Genomic DNA, 21,372 nt, shown 5'->3' on the forward strand with positions numbered 1-21,372 from the left:
CTATAAAAAGCATTTTTCAGTATTTTAAATAAAGTACAGTTTGGAGATAATGTTGATAAAGTTTGGGAAACATAATATGGGCAAATTTAACAAAATACTTGCACTTCAGTGGAAAAACCCACCAGACAGCAGTTTGAAAAAACAACTGGAGCTTACAAAATATCAACTGCATTTGAATCAATGAACCATTTCACATGGGCCCATTTCGGCTAGATTTTTCTTTACATGATTTTGCCCGTGTTATGTGCCCATGATCTTGTCAAGAAGGCACCATGTAAATGGTTCATTCTGTAGCGATTTTCACGGCTGCAGTAGCTATGCTAGTTTACATCTCTAAGTAATGTGGCACCTCCCAAACTGAATCTGGCCACAGCATTGGGAGAATGATGCTTAATAACCCACCTACTCACGTGCGGGTTCCAAAACTAAATTCCTGCCAGACTTTTTTATCCTATGGGAAAGAAACATACAGGTACTATGTGGTTACCTGTCTGTTTCTCTGTTTCTCTGATGTTTTCTACTTATCTGGCACATAGTATGCTACTCCACATAACTACATCACTGGAGACAGTTTGCATGAATGAAATGAAAAAAATGTCCATGTGAACCACCCATTCATCAGATACACACCTATGATTTGAAATTTCACTGCATGAATATATAGCTTTGTATAATAAATTAATTTAAATCTTCTATGCTATTTCCATTTTCTATTGGCAGGTTTTAAGGAATCTTTAAAGTTGGCTGAAATCATTATCTGTTTCGCACATACTTTTCCATCTTTGCAGTTCTCCAGAATCGGTAGTATTCCATATTTTAACAAAGGTCATCAGCCTTTTTCTAAAAGCAAACAAACACCAAGTTCAGTGTTAGAACTTCATTAAATGTTCAGTTCATTAGTATTTAAATATCTCAGTAAAGAAGAATTAGATGAAGAAAGGCAAGGCTGATTTTTCTAACTAGACAAAGTATTATGAATGCGTTTACATTTGATGTCACAATGGTGGTGTGGAAAGAAAAGAACATGGGGGGAATCCACTAGAATACTTTAACTGAAATGAAAACTATGTTAAAAACACATATCTATATTTTTTACTGCAGAAAGTATTATTACTTAAAGTGAAAGCATAATCCAGCCTGTCCCATACATGTGTGCCAATGTGGAATCCCACACACTGGAGAAATATTTATTTTATCCTCACTTCCTACTATTGTGTGAATTTTCACACAGAAGATACTAGAATTAATATCTAATTCCTACAATAAAAAGTGCAATATACTACCCTGGGGTTATTCAGAAGACAAAAGCAAATTTTTGAAAACATTAGGGCAGGAGACGCCAATATTTTTGGATGCATGGACACACCTGCAAACTGAATTGCTGTTGGCCCACAACCAAGCACACACTGCAACCCATTCTACTGGCCAGAAACAATGCTTCTTTTAAGTCTAATTTCAGCAAAAAGAGGGGGCCATGTAGCCAATCAGGAAGGCCATTTGTGGGAGCACATATGTGCCCATAAGCACCCAACTGGCAACCCCTGCATTAGGGCCATAAAAATTGTGATCCTAAATTTTCTTCCCCTTTCAAGTTTGCAAATGGTAAACAGTTTAATCTTTTTTTAATAGTGAATTATTACCAAAACTATCAAGTTACTTAGGGTGTCAAGAAAGCATTGACCAAATTTAAATAGTGTTTCAAATGTATGAAAGAAGGAATGAAGCATGTGTTTAACAGTTCCATCTTGCCCATGCCCTTTAAAGCAGTAATGAACAGTACTTGTTGGGACCTTTTTTTAAGATGCACTAGTAATTTATTTTTGATTACTTTTTAGAAGTCTTTTAGGAGCGCACACCCTGATTGTTTGCAAACATTTACAGGGAGGTGATACCACATCACTGTTTAATGAACAGGAGCCCATCTGGAAGAGTCCTCAGTCCCAGAAGTATTTCACTTACATTTCTGAATCCTCAATTCAAAATATAAATGTTATATTTAAAGCGAGACTTCCATATTACCCCTATAGCTGTTTAAGACATGTGCTAAAGGGTTGAAGAAATGACTTTAGCACTCTGTTGACATGGCTAGTATGGACCCTGAGCCATGCCGTGACTGGTTTTGGTTGTATCAGGTCATTTTTGCTACATGAGGCCATTAATGAGCAGTCATCACAATTGTTAAAGAAAAACATACAGTTCCCTAAAGAAGTTTTTTCATTAATAGAATTCACGTTTAGCTACTCAGACTGTAGGTGGTAATGACGTTAATGTAATTAAGCATTTAGGCACCTCTTGAAAATCTTTTAAATCTACTTTTTATGGCTGCTCAGAAAGGCTCTCCCAGATGATATATGTGAAAGTTTTATTACTAAGATGTCAATCAATCCATTCTCTAACCTTTTCATATTCTCTAATCTCTCTAGTTCTTTTGATTTGCGAGCTGCCTTTTTAAGAATTTCATCAGGAACATCTGCTAGTTTAGCAACGTTTAGCCCATAACTCTTTGTGGCAACTTCCCTTGTTATTTGATAAAGGAAAGTGACAAATTCAGGATTTTCTTCACCGTCAGATCCTAGGAAAACAAAAAACAAAAACATACATTTGTATGAAGATATCATAATTGAGTTCAATATGGTTTATATTTTATTCATCTCAAAAACCTGGAAATCTTCCTTCAAGTCAACCACCACACTGCGCTAGCTTTTCAATCGTTTTAGTCACATTCGCTGGGTGACCTTTCACAGCTTAACCAACCCCACATGGTTGTGGTGAGGATAAAAAGGTAAGAAGTATGCCACCTTGAGCTCCTTGGAAGAAAGGTGTGATATGTGAAATGTATATTCATATATGTATATGTATATGTATATGTATCTAAATTTGATATCATACCCCTTTCTTGTTCACGATCATCTTCATTCACCAGAAAAGCCATATGGTAATTCCCAACTTGTCTCAGGTAGGCCCTTTCTAATTCACACACTGGAGGATAATGGGTGACAAACAGTGTCAATGAACCAACCTAGAGAAATAAAATATATTAAGGCTTTAAAATATGCATACTTCCTATTTAGAGAAGGTGAGGGGGGGAAGAGGCAACTGGGTTCAGTCCTAGTCATTTGACTGAATAAGCCTTAGTTTTCTTGACAGATGGTCTTTATCAAGAATGGGACAAGGTGTGAACCCTGCTCCTTCTCAATCGCTCTGTGGCTTTTGTTACTGCTGATAACTGTATCCTGGACCAGCTCCACAGAATCTGTTTCTAGAGAAGGTGCACTGAGATAATCATCTGGGGACAACTCATTTTTACAACTTAAAGCCTTCTAAACTTTTAATGTTGGTGAAACACTTTTTAGACATGCATCATTTCGCAACACAGTAATTCAGCTTTACTAGCAAACCAGAGGTTAAACTAACCCCTTTCCAGCCCCTGGGGATCATGGGGAGTGTTCACACTTCACACTAACGTGTCACAACACACAGTTTGAAAAGCTCTGACTTAGATCATTCAAAGGGACAGATAATGCACTTACATCTCTAATAAAGTATTCCAGGGTAGCATAAGCAATTGCAATTCCATCATGTGTGCTAGTTCCTCTCCCCAGTTCATCCAAAATTACTAGTGAATTGGAAGTTGCTTTAGTAATTATATCAGCTGTTTCTGTCAGTTCTTCCATAAATGTGCTTTGACCTTTGAATATGTTGTCTGTGGCACCCATTCTGCAAAATAAAACAAAATTGTTCAGTATTATTAGAAAATAATACAAATTAGAAAACCAGGAAGCACATCAGGAAGTTTTTAAAATAAAAAATGCATAAAGAATGAGTAAAAATCATCTGAACTTCTATTACGTAATTTTGCTGTACATAAGAATATTATCTGGTTACTGAAGTACACAAGAAAAAACTCCAAAATATAAAAGTGTTTATTAATTTCAATGGGTCTACTCTGAGTAAAACTTAGTTGAATATCATCCCATGGTCTTCAAATATTTATTGCAAGAAAACAAGATGTATGTTCTCTTCCTGCAATTAATTTTAATATTTTGTTTTATATTTTTGCAAACTGCCTGGATGTTTTCTTACAATCATATAAATTTTGTTAAATAAATACTTTTTTGAGCCAGGATATGTTTTGACAAACTTTTCGTACTGAAGGTTTAAAATATTTAGTTATGCTTGATACTTCACTGGAAACTACATGAACATCTAGACAACAATGCAGATGTATACTGCCGCATGTGTTGCACCCTAACCATTTGTTAAACTAATTACATTCATGGAAAGTTTTTTCCCAGGACTTCCTTAGCAGAAGTGGCCTTTATCTTTTAGCTATTTTCAGGAGCAGCTGTAAAAACAAATCTCTTTTGTCCATGATAAATAACAATTCTACTCTGGTCCAACAGTGATAAGTGGTCCAAATGATACACAAAAACCATTAGATAAGAAATGAACTTGCTTTTGGCATCTATTGTATATAGCACCAAGGTACAATATTACTTAGAATAAATACATTTAATCCTCATCACTAATATACTCTTATTACTTGCTCTGTGTTTAAAAGCATTTTAAAAAAAATGGGCACTTGAAAATAACTTTGCTGGCAAAGGTACTTCAGGAATGATGTATGTGTTAGTTCACTGCTGCTAAGACAACCAATTTGCCACCACCACAAGGCACTGGAAGTCAATCCCCAGCAAATTCTAGGCATGTCTTCAGTTAGTATGCTACTCGACGACAACCAATTTGTTAATACTTCATAGTTTTTCTTTTAGTTACCGGTAATTCCAAAGAAGTAAAAAAAGGTATTTTCTAGTATTAATTTACTCCAAAATATTGTATGTTTTCCCAGATTATGGTTGTTCTTCCAGGTCTCTAGTCAATTATTAGTAATACATGTAGCAGATGAGGTCCCATGTCACCCAAATTATTATAATTTTTCATCTCTCCCCACTCTTACACATGCAGCAATACAGTTGCACATTGCAAATTGTGCAGAGATCCAATTTAATTACTTATTTCAAGTGTTGATAAGAGACTCATCTGCACAGAGCAAATTCTATCTGGAAACAATTCAATAACTCCTGAGCCAACTAAATCACATTCCAGAGAATAAAGCATTTTGTACAATTATCAAACTTTAAATTCAATAGACAATTTAAAAAACCAAACACATCTTTCAGATTTTTTGTCTGCACCTATCAGACATAAAAATATGCTTCGTTTTTATTGAAGTTACAAAAGAGGTATATCACTGCTGCCAGAATGTTTTTGATCCCATTAGATGATGTGCAACAGGGGCAGCATTGTTTAATTGACTTCTACATTTAGATTAGATAGCCTGTACAAGAAAATACACTCAATGGACACATCAAAGCACAAAGGGGGGAAATGATTACCTGCTATAACCCTAAATTATTAATATGAATTTTCAGCAATAATCATGAGCAACTTCATAAACTGAAACTCTGAAAACAAACAGCATTTAAGGAAATCCTAGTTTCAAAGCAAATTGCTGCATCATGCAGCAGGGAATTATGTAAGCAGGTCTGAATTGCTTAGCACACTGGTCATGAGAGAACCTGCATACTCCTTAAGATCATTACAGACAGAAATGTCATGTAATTAAAACATCCTGGAATCTGATGAGGTGGGCAGTTGTGTCAAGGACATCACTTTAGCAGTTACTGTTAAATTACTTTCAAACAATGAATTAAGTTGGCTGCAAGCTGATTTTACACATAATCACAAATCCATTCCTGATTGGGGAGTTAAAAATGGCTCAAAGATCTAACTGAGTGTTGAACTGGGTCATTAGGAATCTTTGGTGACAATTTCCAGCTACCACAAGGTAACTCTCACAGGAAATAGGACCATCCCACAAAACAGATGAAATGATGAGATGTAAACGGGAGACAGAAACATGTGGCCATGAAAAGGAGGAGACATGATAAGTAAATAAATGTGTTCCCTAGGTAGGTAGAGGATACACAGCCCAATGTGGAATCTGAGCCTTTAAGCATAACCCATCTTCATATTTCCAAACTTTTCCAGTGACCTTGAGAGCTAGAAACTTGCTCTTCATTTCAAGAACGAAGCTATACACTGAGCCAATCAGCACACACAAATGATATTTTAAGAGAAATGTCTTATGAAGTGAAATTATAATTTACAAGATTACTTATCTTTAAAACATGAAGCTTTGACATCTCACCTGGTAAATATACCAGTCACAACACCAATTCTTGCTTCCTCAGCTGGTACATAGGAACCAATTTGTGCCATGACTGTGATCAATGCAACCTGCTTTATGTAAGAGCTCTTTCCACCCATGTTAGGTCCAGTAATTATCATTACCCTTTGACCGTCTTCCTGGAGAAAGGGAAACTATCATTAAAATACTTTTCAGAAGCAGGTAATTTAACAGTTCCAGGACTGCAACCTCTGGACCAATGTCAAGGGTAGACCCACCCAGAGCACACTGCAGTAATCCAACCTTGAGGTTTTAATGCATAAACAACTGTGGTCAAGCTACCCCTGGCATCCCCATTCCACACTTCCCAGATACATATTAAAGACATAAAGACACTCCACACAAAACCAGCTGTTCAATCATAATAATGTAGTACCAATAGGTCTTCTGGCAATCAATGTCAAAAGGTAGCAAACTGGGAGAGACATACATATGACATAAAAATATCAGGCATGACCCACACCTCAGCTGTCACCTGAGACAAAAATGACTTCCTCCTCTCCTCCACCCAGGAAGGGTTAAGTTCCATGCTAAGTTGGATTCTCACTGTAGGGGAATGATACCATTTGTCTCTCACGTCACTGCAGGCTACTTTCAGTTTCTCACACTGTAAATGGTCTAGAGAACTGTGCACAGTATTCCAAATGCAGCCACATCATAGATTTGTATAATGGCATTTTGATATTAGCAGTTTTACTGTATTTTCAATTCCTTTCCCAATGATCCCTAGCATGAAATAGCTGCCACACACTGAGCTATCCCCTATTTGCTTTTTCAATAGGTTTCAATTCTACACGATTTCACCAACACATGTGGTGTCTCAGAACATAACCCCTGCATAAACAGGGAGATGCCTGTAGCCCACTTATTCCTAATCTCTGCTTCCTGCTACTTAACCAATTCCTGGCCCACAGAAGGACCCCTCCTCTTATTCCATGACAGTTAAGCTTACCGTACTTAGTACCCAGTCAAAACCTTTTTGAAAGTCCAAGCACAGTAGGAAATCAAGAAACCATTTTCAGTGTCTTTTTAGTCTATGGGGGGGGGTGTTAGGGGGCTAATCCACACCAAAAACATGGTGTCATGATATATTTTGATTCCCTATACCATACTTACTGATAAATGTGTATCATTTGGAACATACTGCTCTTGCTCTCCCAATAACACATCAATCACAGGGTGCTTCCCATTTTTTATCATTATCTCTGACCTTCCATCTTTTATGACAGGTCTGAAAAGAAAATTATGTTACAGCGGATGGAGTTTGGGGTGAGGCATCTGAAACCAGACTCTTGCTTTTCTGAAACTGAATCAATCAGGCCACAATCTACAGGAAATGTAAATCAATCCATCCTACCCAGAAACTACACTGTCTAATCTTTTAAAGCATCACTATGTGTCCTCAAATATGACAAACATACGTTTGACAGTACTCGTTTTTGTAGTCTAGTGAAAAAAATCAACAAAGCTAACGGTAATATTCTACCGTTGTTTAGACAGTGATTACCTGCAGTAGTCTCCTTGTTTGGCAACCTCAGCCAGGGAAAATATACAGTCCACAGTTGCTAGGTGACCCACAGCTTTAGATATTGTGTAGTAATGGTCGTTAAAATCACTATACAGAGGTAAATGGGGGGGGGGGGAGAAAGACATGAATAAAATATTAATATGAATAAAATGTTGAACTAAGTGGCAGCACAGGATAGTCTTTTAAAATATTGCTATATAAAGTTCCTATATAAAGGTTTGGACCAGCACTTTTTTGGGGTAAAACTGAAAATAAAAAAGAGATGCTGGTACTCATATATGTGCAGTGGGTGTCAGCAAAAAATGGCTGCCATGGGCAGAAAAAAAAAGGTGCTGGTACTCTGTACCAAGAAGAGTTCTCTCTCTCTCTCTCTCTCTCTCTCTCTCTCTCTCGTTCGTTCTCTCTCTCTCTCTCTCTCTCTCTCTCTGTGTGTGTGTGTGTGTGTGTCTGTCTGTCTGTCTCTGTCTCACTCACACACAGGCAGAGACAGAGAGAGAAAACACCCTGGTTGGCACTATTCTTTAAAGGACAAACAAAATTAAATTAGACCATGTGTAAGGGTATATTAACAGTGCAATCAGGACTGCCAAAAGATGAACAATTTATCGCATTAAAATAAATATTTGCCCTCCTCTTATGAATTACTACTGCAAGACATTAGTGATATCAGGTGACACATTCTTCTTTTGTAGCATGTCAAGCCAAGTGATTGATGGTAGACGCTATACACAAACTAAAAGGGACAACAGGCCCTGCCTGCAGACTTACATACTAAAGATTGCCTAAACTTTCCATTTGTTAGGCAAGAAAGCAGGAGTAGGAATATCTGGCAAAGCAGTGGTTGAGTCAGGGCTGTGTGGGTGCATCAGTGGAGCCAATCCTGCACTCTTGCCAGTGCACCCACACAGCCCTGGCTCAGCTGCAGCCTTGACACACACACCCTGCCCAATCCAGGTAAGCAGGAGCAACACGGCTGTTGGAATGGCAACACCCCACCATACCAGTGCCTCATGCTTTCTTCTCTTTACAGATAGGTAGCCATCTTGGTCTGCCATAGTCAAAACAAAATAAAAAAATTCCTTCCAGTAGCACCTTAAAGACCAACTAAGTTAGTTCTTGGTATGAGCTTTCGTGTGCATGCACACTTCTAAAGTGTGCATGCACACGAAAGCTCATACCAAGAACTAACTTAGTTGGTCTTTAAGGTGCTACTGGAAGGAATTTTTTTATTTTGCTTTCTTCTCTAACGGACTTTGTACCATTGCAGATTTTGTTCAAGAGCAGAACCTACCTCATATTGATCTGCAGCACTCTGTGCTAAGGTAGAGCTGTGTTACCCAGCTCTTCTGGCAGCTCCTCTCTGCCATTAGGGGGGAAGAATATGTTAAGTGTTGCCAGCAATACATGAGTGATGGTCCTGAGGCATAGCTGCTGTTTTTCTTCAACTGTTGTAGAAATTGTCTGGGTAAAACAGTGCCATTGGTGGAAAGAGGCGGACAGTCTGTCACTATAATTAATTTCCTAATTTCAGTTACAGATAGGTAGCCGTGTTGGTCTGCCATGGTCAAAACAAAATAAAAAATTTCCTAATGACATTCTAAAAGTCTTTTGCTAGAGAAATGTCACATTCTTAAGCTGGAAGTTCTTTTGACTTTGCTATTGTGCTATTGTGTTGTTCGTCAGGAGGCAAAGAGGGACAACGGCTCGGAGCCCCACAGTTAGTGCCCATGGCCAACAGCGCCACTGCCCCCCCCATCTGCCTGGGAAGGCTTTCTACCTCTGCCCTTTCTAGAGAAAGGCAGGAAGGGGGGAGGTGGAGGGCTTTGCCAGCACTGCCACTGCAACAGCAGCAACAAGAGAAAAAAATGTAAGGAGGTAGGGGGAAGATCACGTCTGCTAAAGTAGTGGCAAACCCTCTCCATTACCAGCAAAAAGTAAGCTGGGGAGAGGAAGAGATCCCCCACTACAATGAAGAGGAACAACAGCAGAGACAGGAAGGACATGAAGGGGTACACATAGTGTAATCTGCTCTGGATCCTGCACTCCTTAGGGACAGTCCTATTTTGGTGTAATTCTGTTGATTATCTTAGGTTACTAGAGTTCACTGCTGTAACTAGAGACACACTAGCATCTATTTCAGGTGGATCATCTCAAGAAGGGCTGTAGCTCACATATACAGAAGTTTCCAGGTTCAAACTCCATCATCTACCTGAAATTCTAGAGGGGTGATGTCAGTCAATGTAGAAAATGCTAGGCTAGATGAACCAATGGTCTGACTCAGGCTTCCTCAACCTCAGCCCTCCAGATGTTTTGAGACTACAATTCCCATCATCCCTGACCACTGGTCCTGCTAGCTAGGGATCATGGGTGTTGTAGTCCAAAAACATCAGGAAGGCCGAGGTTGAGGAAGCCTGGTCTGACTTATAAAGCAGCTTCTGGTGTTCCTATGACCAATTAGGCTACCCTTTACTTACTTTATAAAAACTGTAAAATGTGATAGAAGTACTCAAATGGGTCATGGCAGTTCTAAAGTACTGCCTCTATTTTAAATATAACCACCTTTCGAAGTTCAGGTAAGCCTATAAGCAAGGCAAACTACACATCAGACGCTTCAATAATAATAATAATACAAATTGTAAGCTTTGTAGTTATATTTTGTAACTTACTTTATAATCTTATTTCAATAGAAAAAACTGAATTTGTAAACTCACTCTAAAAAGCGTAGCCATTCAGCACTGCAGTCAAGGACTAGCTGCTCACGTAGCTGATTCAAATGCCTGTAATTTTCTACAATAAAAGGAGTGTGGAAGCGGCTGACTGCTTTTGTGCTATAGAGAAAACCAAATAGGAAATCAAGGTTACTAAGCAATCAGTTATGTAGCAATATGCAAAAATCAGACCAGTTCTTTTTTTAGGACCAGTACACAAATTAATTTTTTTCTGCACAGAGGTAAAGAAAGAGAGAGTGATCCATACTATCTGAAGTGGAAATATTCTTGACAAAGCAGTTGCTGCTCATATCTGCTCAAATACTTTACTTGCAGTAAACATACCATTGTGCATCAAACAACAAAAAACACACTTTTACTTCATGGAGCTTCCCTTCTTATAGTCAAAATGCAACGTGAGAAGCAGTCACAATTACCTATTGTGAACACAATGTACCAACAACTAAATCTACACAGCACTGTAACTTTACATTAAGAGTTTTCAGGAAAGCAGGATAAAAAGAAATGAAGAGGAATGGGTATTGAAGGCTGCATGGAGAGAGATGCTAGACAAAGATGTAGCATTGGTCCATCTTGTTTACCTACCTGGTTTAGCCATATGTAGAATCTCTTACATAAGAGCTTCTTAAAAGCATTTAATTCATTCTACAATATTTAGAATGACCAAGTATTTGATTAGCGCTTTTTCAGTGATACCAAAATTTTCAAGTTTTCAGTTGGGTGGTTGTCATTTTCTAAGTCCTTGAAAAAACAGTAACAACCCCCCCCCCCCCAATCTTCACATTTGTACATGGAAGTAATTCCAAGTTCTGTTGTGTAAGCCCAAGTAAATGTAGCCTTGGGTCCTCAGATTGGGCACTGCTGAGAGTACCATATGCTCCCCAGAGGTGCATTTAGCATGCATTAGAAACTGGGCTTTTACTGTTCCAGCTCCAGTCCTCTGGAATCAGTTATGACCTAAATTTAGACAACTGCCTGGTCTTTTGATATTTAGGCAACTATTGAAAACACTTTTGCTTCAGAAGGCTTTCCCTGAAGTGTGACTCATTAATTTTATGGCCTCTTAATTGTACAAATACTACAATCTCATATTCTAAATAAACTATAAAATATACATATTATGTTGTGAAAGCAGTTAAACAAGCTTAGTGTTGCTAAGAAAGTAAGTGCTGCATATGTTTCAATACTTCCCAAAAGAGAAAGGATAATCATTCTTCAACTATTTCTCTATTTCTTGTTGCTTTTTCAAAACTGCTCTTTCAAAAACAAAATGAAAAAGGAGCGGTTGTCCCAGCTCAGTTGCACAGATCTGTATGTAATGTTTAGTGAGGCCTTTCAGACATCTCAAGTATTTCTAAACTAACAACTTAAAACCTTTTTCTACCTGTTTTTAGGCCAAAGATAGTGTCTCTCGCTGCAATCTAGATAGCTTGCATTTACTTTTATTTCCACACTCTCTAATCCAAGTTGCAGTTCTATTTGAGAAAAATAATAATTATGCTACCACTAAAAACTGTTCTTTTGTATTATATTTTGAATCGGGGGCAGGGGGGAGAGTTCCTACTCATTTCCCCCCCCCCCCAGAAAAAATGCTCCAATCTGTGTCCTTGAAAGTTGACATGTAACAGAACACACAACATAGAATCTTAGAATAGAATTCTAGAGTTGGAAGAGACCCTGAGGATCATCTAGTCCAACCCCCTGCAATGCGGGGGATCGGACCTGCAACCTTGATCTTATCAGCACCACACTCTAACCAACTGACCTTTCTTTCTACAGCACTGAAATCTAACTGACAGACACAGAAAGTTACTAGTGATTTCCTATTTCTTGTGACAAGGCACCCAGGCCTTGAATATACTCAATGCAGATATTCACATTGGTGGCATGTTATGAACCTGAGACAGCTCCCTGGCCCTGCCCCCATTCTTTGATTGTGACATGTATATCCTGCTCTTACATGGGCAGCAGTTTCTCATCCAGACTACGCTTGTTTATCTTCACTAATATTACAGCATTTGGTGTTCCCAGACAATTCACCAGGCTCCTTCTGAAAGAGTTCTTTATATCTGCTTACACTTACATATATGCTTCTGAAACACAAAACCAGCAAACACAAGACACTGAAACAAAATGGGAAGATTGCCCAATGCATGCAGCACATGGATCAAGAACCTTTTGTTTTTCATGATAGTTTCTTGATTGGTACTCTTATCATTTTGATGAGCTTTTGATATGAGCACATACTCCTAGATTCAATTTTCTTTTTTAAAATCAAAATAATCAATCAATTCTATGCTAAGAGACCTTTAGAGAAATCAAATTTATTCAGAAATAGGCTTCTACTGCATACTGTGTAAAATACATATCCCCTCCCTTCTTTGGTAACCCTGATTCAGCACAGAAGTCCAATGACAATTAGTAAACAAAGCCCTTGTGATCTAGCATAACATTTCAAGAATATAATTCCAGAGGATGGTTTGACTGGGTGAAATACCTCAGGCTTTAGGACTTCCGGGTTAGCGCCAGCGATTAATGGCAGACTCCCTCTGAGGCTCAGAGGGACCAGCTCCGCGGGATCGGGTCCTACCGCTACGGCAAAGCGGGGACCCTTTAAAAATCACAGGCGGGTGAAGCCTGTGAACGTGGGGACTCAGCGGGCACCATTTGCGCCCCCCCAAGTTGCAAAGGAGCCTTTTTAAAGGCTCCGGAGCGGGACGGGATGAGCGGCGCGGTGCTGAGAGTCGACTGCTTCTCCCGCGGAGTGAAGCCGCACAGCTGTTATCGGAGAGTGCTGACCTCTTCTTGTGAACATTCGGACTTTTAAACAACAACCCGTGAGTAGTACGGAAATTGGAATTTTAAAGGAAAATTTTTAAATTCGGCACGATCGGGGAAGGTCTAAACAGGAAGTCCGCCTTCCCTCTCTGTAAATAACTTAAAGCAAAGGACCTGCCAACTAAGGTCGAGGAGAGTTTTTTCTTTCTTTTTTTTGTAAAACACTTTAATTCCATGGTTTGGCACCATAAGAAATTTTATTCAGAAGCAGGAAAAGAATTAAATCTGGGAGCTGAAGTGCCACCCCCCCCCCGGACCCGGGAGTGGTCCGCGAGAGCCTGGTGATGAAGTATAGAATATCTTGACAGCTGTCAAGCTAGCTGTCAAGACGTAAAAAGAGGACTTTGTTTCTGTTGCTTCTGCTGGTTACATTTGTTACAATTTGCTTTTGGGAAAGAAAAAAAAAGAAGGGTTGTTACAATTTAACTGGACTTTTGGATTGTGTTGAAAGGAACATAAAGGAACTAAAATTCCCCTAGAGAGAGTTTTGGGACATTACAAGAATGGCTGGAGGAGGAAAAATCCAGGCTGAACTGAATAGAGCATTTGTTCTCTTGGGAAAGTTGCAAGGTCAGATTGATGTTTTGGCTACAAGTGTTACAACTTTGGATACAACAGTAAACACCATCATTGAATTGGATAAGGATAAGGATCCGACACAGGAAGTCTATTTAACTGGACAAACAGAATCTTGAGAGCTTTGAGAATTTGGAGAAGGAGACTTATGTTGTCCCTGAAGAAAAGGAAGGGGGAGCCGCAACCCCGCAGATGTTAAAGGAGAGCTGCAATTTAAGGCCTCTCATGATGGTAACAAGAGAAAATAAAAAGTTGATGTTGAAAGTTTGGCCTGAATTGGAAAGTGAAAGATGGAGAGAGCTCTTTTTGTGGAGATCTGAAGACCTTAGGATTACAAATTTGATCCAAGTGGAAGTTGGAGCTTTGGGGTCATTTGGATTTGAAAGGAGTATGAAACAAGATCTGGAATACCCCATAGGCCTTACTTTTAAGTATGGAGGTCTGGCCGGAAGAAATGTGGATCCTGTTGGGTGGGAGCTTCCCCGAGATTTGGTTTTTAATATTAAGGACTATCAAAAAGAGAGAATTAAGAGCCTCGGATGTAAGATCTCCAGGCTGATTGTTTTTTGAGACTGATGGACATGTTGGGGACTGAAACCGGGAAGGGGGTATGGGTGGAATAGAAATTGGGAACTTAAAGGGTACCTAATTCTAACTTGTTTTGTTTTTGTCTTTTTTTGTTTGCATGAGAGTTGGGAAATTTGTGGAAGGGAACTCTGGTCGACCTTAGGGAAATGTTTTAAGAATAAGTATTGATATTGATATATAAGTTTGGATGAGAGTTAAGATTGGATAAAGTAAAAGTGGTTTTTAAAATAAACTAAATTACCTAAATGAGAAGATTAAGCAAAAATGAACTGAGGAAATGGATGAAAGAGAGAACGTAAAATAATAACATATTAAAATAAATTATTAAGTTAAAAAAATAAGGTGAAATGACTTGCTGAAATAAAAACTTGAACTTGAATACAGAAATGGGAGGTGTGAGGAGGTCAAGAAAATAAGTAAAGGGAAATTGATTATGTAAGGGATTCAATTTGTTTTTCTTTTTTAATGATTGTACTTTTCTTTTTTTCTGTATTTTCCTGTTTTATTTATTTTTCTTTTCTTGCTTTTTGTGTCGTATTATGTATTTTTTTTTTCTGTAATTCTGAAAAGTTTGAATAAATATTATTTAAAAAAAAAGAAAAGAAATACCTCAGGCTTTAATTCAGTCCTAGATTAAATTACCAGCCGGAAGACTAGATATCATGTATGTTATAATATTTATCTTTTGCTTTAACATCAGATCCATTTCAGCTTATGACGTTTAACTTGTTATGAGATGTACATACTATTTTTAAAGGGAAAATATTTAAGTAGTAATAAAAGATTTTAATTCCTCGCTGTGAATTAGTGTGAGCAAAGTCACACTGAAGTCTATGGGATGTACCTGCACGTAACAGATGACAGGACTGCATTCTCAGTATAAAAACTAAAAGGAAGAAGGAAATCAGTTTATCTACCTTAAACTTTATGTTACATTATGAACATCCACACATTATAAATGGAAGCTCCACGAAAGTAGAAAAACGTATTAACTAAGATGAGAACACAGCTGTCCAAATATATGTCAGATTCTTTTGATGGGAAAATAGCCCTGAATTTAGTAAGGAATCTGACTACATTATGTGACTGAGTAAAGTACTGCAGACATACATGGAATTACTGCACCTACAGATATATTACTGTTAGGCCTGACTACAGCTTTTGAGCGGTCCTTAACAGACTCCCCATGGCTCCTGCATCTTACACCCTTCCTCATGGCAATACTCCACTATAGTGCTGACTGGTCCACAAGCCTGCAAAGTGAGCATGGCAGGAGGCTGGCAACTGTCTCACCACTTTCCTGTGATGCAGTGCTTACTGGGCAGAGATTTTCCTGATAGTGGTGATCCTGCAATGGGCTGCTGCCACCAAGTAAGCCAGCAGGCAAGCAGGAATGAGGCTGACTCACAGTGACCACAAGTAAACTGACCACCGTCAGGCAAACCAAGAAGTTAGCTTGAAGTGATGACTGGCCACTGCTGGGGACCTCTGTGTCCATAGGACCAGTTAAAGCAACATCCCTAGTGGGCTGTACTGGCATGTGTAGAAACCTGGAAATGCCCCCTTTGCCATGTGCTGATGCCAAGACTGATTACTGTACCTAAGAGTATTAGATACTGATTTATAGTTTGCAAAGGTGTATTTAAAAACATTCATCCAACCCCACCATTCAGAACTTTAAGGTGCTTTCATGCAAATCATCTTCATCATTAACGTAAATAAAATGGTAATCATATTGCAAATTACATTATCTTTACATACCTGCTAACTTTAATCCAATCATATGGTACAGAAGATAAAAGTGAGTTCTTGACTTCAATCTGAAACTAAAATATCTCTGCATTACTATTATTGTTATCATTGTTATCATTTATTCCATACTATCCCACCCTTCATCAATTCACAATCTATGGGCTCCTGGGAGGAAAAGCGAGATACAAACATATAATGCATTCACATAAAGAAAAATGAAGTTGTACAAACCCTCTTGTTTGAACTACAACATACCACAGTCCTAATATTTTACAGCAAAATACCAAAATCTTGCCACTGAGATTATTGCAGCCATCAATAGATGGCCCAACAAATTGTTATGTAAAATATCCTAGTCAAGTTTCTTCCCATGCTACCTCTTGTTACTACTTATGTTACAGTTTAACTTATCTGTTATAATGTCAGATTGTACAGCTAAAAGTGTGTGTGTTTATTTATTTATTGGATTTATATCTCACCCTTCTTCCAAAGGAGCCCAAAGGGCAGCAAAGTGGGTATCAAGTGTTACCTACTTTTAAAAACGATTCTCAATGCAAAAGCCAGAGGCTGAGCTTATATCTATCTCACTTGTTCTTTGTTTACCCTTGAAAAAAAAGCTTTATCAACAGAAGATAATCTCTTTATATATGACTGTATCTAATATCTCGGATTAGAATGACAGTAGCAGGAAAAATGATTTGGAGTTAATGCAGCTCTATTGGTTGCAAGTCAGCCCACTGGTTGGAAAACAGGTGTCCGGTTCAGAAATGGGGGCTAGGAAAATCAATGTAGCAAAGTCATATGGCAATTCAATGTTATGTATAATTTGGCATTTGGTAGTCATCATACAAATCACACATCTTTTGTCAAACTGACTGAAAAGGATTGTGTATCAACTATTTAGCTGCTGTCCTTCTATTTGTGTTCCATTCAAAACATTTAAGCAGCATAAACAGCGGTAAAGATTAACCTTTCTACTAGCAAGAAATCCAAATGATCTTTCACAAAAAATGCACTTCAGTTCTTTTATCTAGCATATCAATACAACATCAGGGAAAAACATTTCTAAGCTGTTTAGCTTGCAGAAGCATTATTTATTCTGACAGCATATAACCTGCCTACCTAAAGATGAGTAAGAGGATCATTTTCTCACTTTTGAAGATGGGTTGGCAGTCTTACCCTTGTTTTGTCTTTTTATTGTTTCCAAATCCTTTATTACATTGTATGGGTTCACTAATTAACCAATTCAATTGCATTATAATTTATTATCATCTGTGCTCAAGCAAGCTTTAATTTTGTAATCTATATGCTACTCTTACATTGGTCTGATGAATTTCTCTTGAAGAAGCCAACAAAATTCTTGGAGAATACTCTCTCAACCATTATCTGTGAAAGTTGTTAATAGCTATATGGCAGAGACTGGCTGGATTTGTCAGATCACTGGACAATATCATTGTTGGAGGGGAATGTACTTTCTGACTGAAAGGAGGCAGCAGTAATATCCCAATTTAATATAAACTAGTCTCTCTACTTGTGGGTAATGTGCCTCTTCATGCAGTGCTTGGGAGGCCCTTTTGATTAACCCAGGTCAATGGGAACAAATATGAATTCCCCAGCAGCTTAGGTGGTTCTAGTCTTTGAAGCTTTGTCTGCTGACAAATGAACACTTGAACAAAATATGACTGATGGCAAACACAACAAGAAAAAATATGAAGCAAATATTTAACTTACTGCTTGTCCTGACACCGTAACATAATCCTTAGAGGGGCAATTTAGGATTCTTCGTATATCCTGAAGGTGTAACTGGATCTGAGAGTGAACTTCCTGAATCTCATCCTTCCTCTTTCTTATTAAGGGAAATTCTTCAAGATCCTTGAACAGTTGGGTTTTGTCTCCACTTCTAAGTATACAGAATCCAACAGTTAAGATAGGACCCCCCCCCCAAAGTACACACATTCCTTAATACTAACAAAAAAAGTACAGTATTTACATTCGTAACAAGAATAATATGCTACCAAATATATGTAATACTAACACACAAACTCCATTACATTTCAGATTAAAAACAATATTTTAAGTGCATAAATAAACTAAAGAAATAAACAATTTTGTTTCACTTGCAGGGATTATAGTCAAAGTACGGTAGCTTTATGACATTTCAAAGCAATGCTGTAAACTGGGATATATAGCGTTTGATGTACAGAATGTAATAATAAAAAGAAACCAATTAGTATAACTATTGTTCGCTGCCCCAGGAACTTATGGTGAAGGTTAAGAAATCTTACTAAGAAACACTCAAGGAAACTAACTGCTCAAGGTTAAAAATGAATGGACAGCTTAGAAACTGAACAATCTTTCAGTTGAGTAGGATTTATTCTATATTCACTTTCCATACTAACTGCACATTGAGTGTCTATGCTAGGTGGCTACTTTCAAAACCAGTGGGCTCAAAGACCTTTGCCTGAGGGTAAATGATGGGGCAACAGGGCAGCAGTAGTGGTGTCCAGGTAGCATGGCCAGGACAGAGGATTACAAGACCTTCTGTTAGAGCCATTTGTTAATATTACATAAGACTATTGTACCATGCTTATATAACAATTTAGGTTGCAATCCTAACCCTATTTACCTGGAAATAAGCCCAATTGAATTCAGTACAGCTTATTTTTGAGTAAACATGGAAAGACTGCACTGTTACTTACTTTGCTGCTGCTTCATTAAGCATGCTTATATACTTTTTTGTTGAACAAAGCAATTCTGGAATTTCCAAAAGACTCTTCTGTAATAAAGGTGCTTGAACCTGAGTACGTATAGCTGGAACCAGTGCTGTGATTGCTGTTTCCAACTGAGAGAGTGTGCTGACTACCAGATAGAACTCTTGAATGGAACACTGAAATTAGAAACAATTGTAACTTCAAGGCTAATGTTTTAAAAATTAATGTTCCTTAGTTTCTTCCCAATTTTGGACATTCATTGAAAATATATGCACCCTCATTATACTTGCTGCTGGTATCACAATGGGAAGGGAACTTACATACATGGGATGCAGTCAAATTGGTGTCGTTTTAATAATGTATAAATTAGAATGTCAATAATATTTTATAATAATATTTTAATTTATATTTTAATGCATAGCCTGAAACTGTAGGCCTACTACCTACAGCATTATGAGGCAACTTGCTCAGCAAAGACTGAAGGAAATCCATATTTTGTATTAATCACATGAACAAAATACTTTTCTCAAGACACTGCTAATATTGAAACTGATTTAACCCTCCACTTAATGGTGGAATTCAAACATACTGCAACACGGCGGGGTGGGGGGAGGTAATGAAAACCTTGGGTCAGCCAGCTTATTCAACCAATGAAGTGTGAATTGCCATGCAGTGTTTCAGGGCCATCTTGCCTGAATTAAATGAAAACAGATGTTGTGTACTCTTTCGCCACAATGATTTGTTTGTAGCTTCTTCTTTTTTACTGGAAAACGGAGGGTCTCAATAAAGGCTTTTTTAAAAAAACAACAACTTGCAGGTAGTATTATGCTTAGTAACCAGGTATTTTATTTCAGGTATATATTTGACCCTGGGACTAGATTTACAGTGTTAATTTTTCTACTAATGTAGGGTTAAATTTTCTCCTTCCTTTCAATGTATGAATCTTAAACCTAAATTTCAAGAAAAAAATGCCAGTTTCAAACCATATTTTAATATAAGAGAATATAGTATTAATCATTTGTAGCTCACTTTTTTTTTATTTTACCTTTTTGTGATAAATACTACAGAGTCCTCGTTCAACATCTGGCATCTTACATAGAAGGTGCTTTATTTGGCCAAAGACACTCGATTCTGATAGGAGAACCTCAGACACCGCATCAAGTCGAGAATTAATTTCACTGTTAAAAAATGATTATTTTACTACAGATTGAATGTTCTCTGCAATATAAGAATTTCAGGATCCCTGTCTGGATCACCCCACTTAAGTGGGCTGGGTAGATACAGTGGTACCTCAGGTTACATATGCTTCAGGTTACAGACTCCGCTAACCCAGAAATTGTACCTCAGGTTAAGAACTTTGCTTCAGGATGAGAACAGAAATTGTGCTCCAGTGGCGCGGCAGCAGCAGGAGGCCCATTAGCTAAAGTGGTGCTTCAGGTTAAGAACAGTTTCAGGTTAAGTACGGACCTCCGGGACGAATTAAGTACTTAACCCGAGGTACCACTGTAGAAGGCAAAGTTACATAAAGCAGCAAGTTTCTTAAAAGATCATCAACACCATCAGAAAACAGTTTACAATGAAAAGATTTAAGACAGAATAACCTTTCCTTATTCTGTGGATTTATATTCCCCACTGGCCACAGCACAGACATCCTTTATTAGTTAACTAGGGTCTGTACCACTGCTCGCTCTGCCTGCTAACACCCCTGCTGCAATTCCCTCCACATTAAACCCCTAGAGCTTCCCCTTAACACAACATGCAACTATTAAGCTTGCATTTCACTTTCCCAACCCCATTTCTGAAGCCGCTTCTCTCTTCTAGTCTGCAATCCCTCTTTGCACCCATTTCCATCTTCACCCCCATGTCTCCTCCTCCTTTTGTGCACCCTCCCCTTGCTTGCGCGCGCGCGCGCACACACACACACACACACACACACACACAGCCTACTGCATCTTTCTCCTCCAGGCAGTTTGGAGGAGATCTTCAGGTTCTTTCATGGCCCTGCTTTCATCTTTAACCCCAATCCCATACCTCCAACCTTCTCGTTTTTTGCAACCTCCCTTGCACACCCATTTGTACCTTCAGTCTCTTTTCTCAACTCTCCTTTGCACACAGAGCACCCCTATTTCCATGCAATGTCCTGTCTCCTATTCTGCATCTCCCTTTGCGTGTGCACATACCATGATGATATAAGTTACTGTATCTTTAAGATGAACAGACTCTGAAAAGCAATCCTGCCAGTTATCTCGTTTAGTTAGATAACTTTTCGGTTGGTGAGTGTTATATTTTATTAACAAGCAAACACCCATATATGCACATCTTCTGAATTCCTACAGTGAATCTGGAACATCATGTTGAAGACAACACATGATACCAGAAGTGAAACATACTGTAGCACAT

The 21,372-nt window shown here is 38.2% G+C and overlaps 1 protein-coding gene across 1 annotated transcript in view; it reads right to left on the reverse strand.

Moving 5' to 3' along the window:
* Positions 1-349: 349 nt before the first annotated feature.
* The window catches only part of MSH3 (mutS homolog 3), a gene marked incomplete at its 5' end in the record, with an annotated part of 67,490 nt that continues 46,467 nt past the window's right edge, over positions 350-21,372 (reverse strand). Inside the window, 12 exons of the mRNA XM_081881180.1 lie at positions 350-840; positions 2,398-2,572; positions 2,890-3,019; positions 3,531-3,717; positions 6,212-6,369; positions 7,367-7,481; positions 7,758-7,865; positions 10,490-10,606; positions 16,271-16,335; positions 17,993-18,161; positions 18,961-19,148; positions 20,018-20,150. Of these exons, the coding sequence (XP_081737306.1) occupies positions 735-840; positions 2,398-2,572; positions 2,890-3,019; positions 3,531-3,717; positions 6,212-6,369; positions 7,367-7,481; positions 7,758-7,865; positions 10,490-10,606; positions 16,271-16,335; positions 17,993-18,161; positions 18,961-19,148; positions 20,018-20,150 (1,651 nt within the window). The 3' untranslated portion in view covers positions 350-734. The remainder of the gene's footprint in view (positions 841-2,397; positions 2,573-2,889; positions 3,020-3,530; positions 3,718-6,211; positions 6,370-7,366; positions 7,482-7,757; positions 7,866-10,489; positions 10,607-16,270; positions 16,336-17,992; positions 18,162-18,960; positions 19,149-20,017; positions 20,151-21,372) is intronic.

This window comes from Podarcis erhardii (assembly GCF_964252035.2).
Source record: "Podarcis erhardii genome assembly, chromosome: 11".
NCBI classification, from domain to species: domain Eukaryota; kingdom Metazoa; phylum Chordata; class Lepidosauria; order Squamata; family Lacertidae; genus Podarcis; species Podarcis erhardii.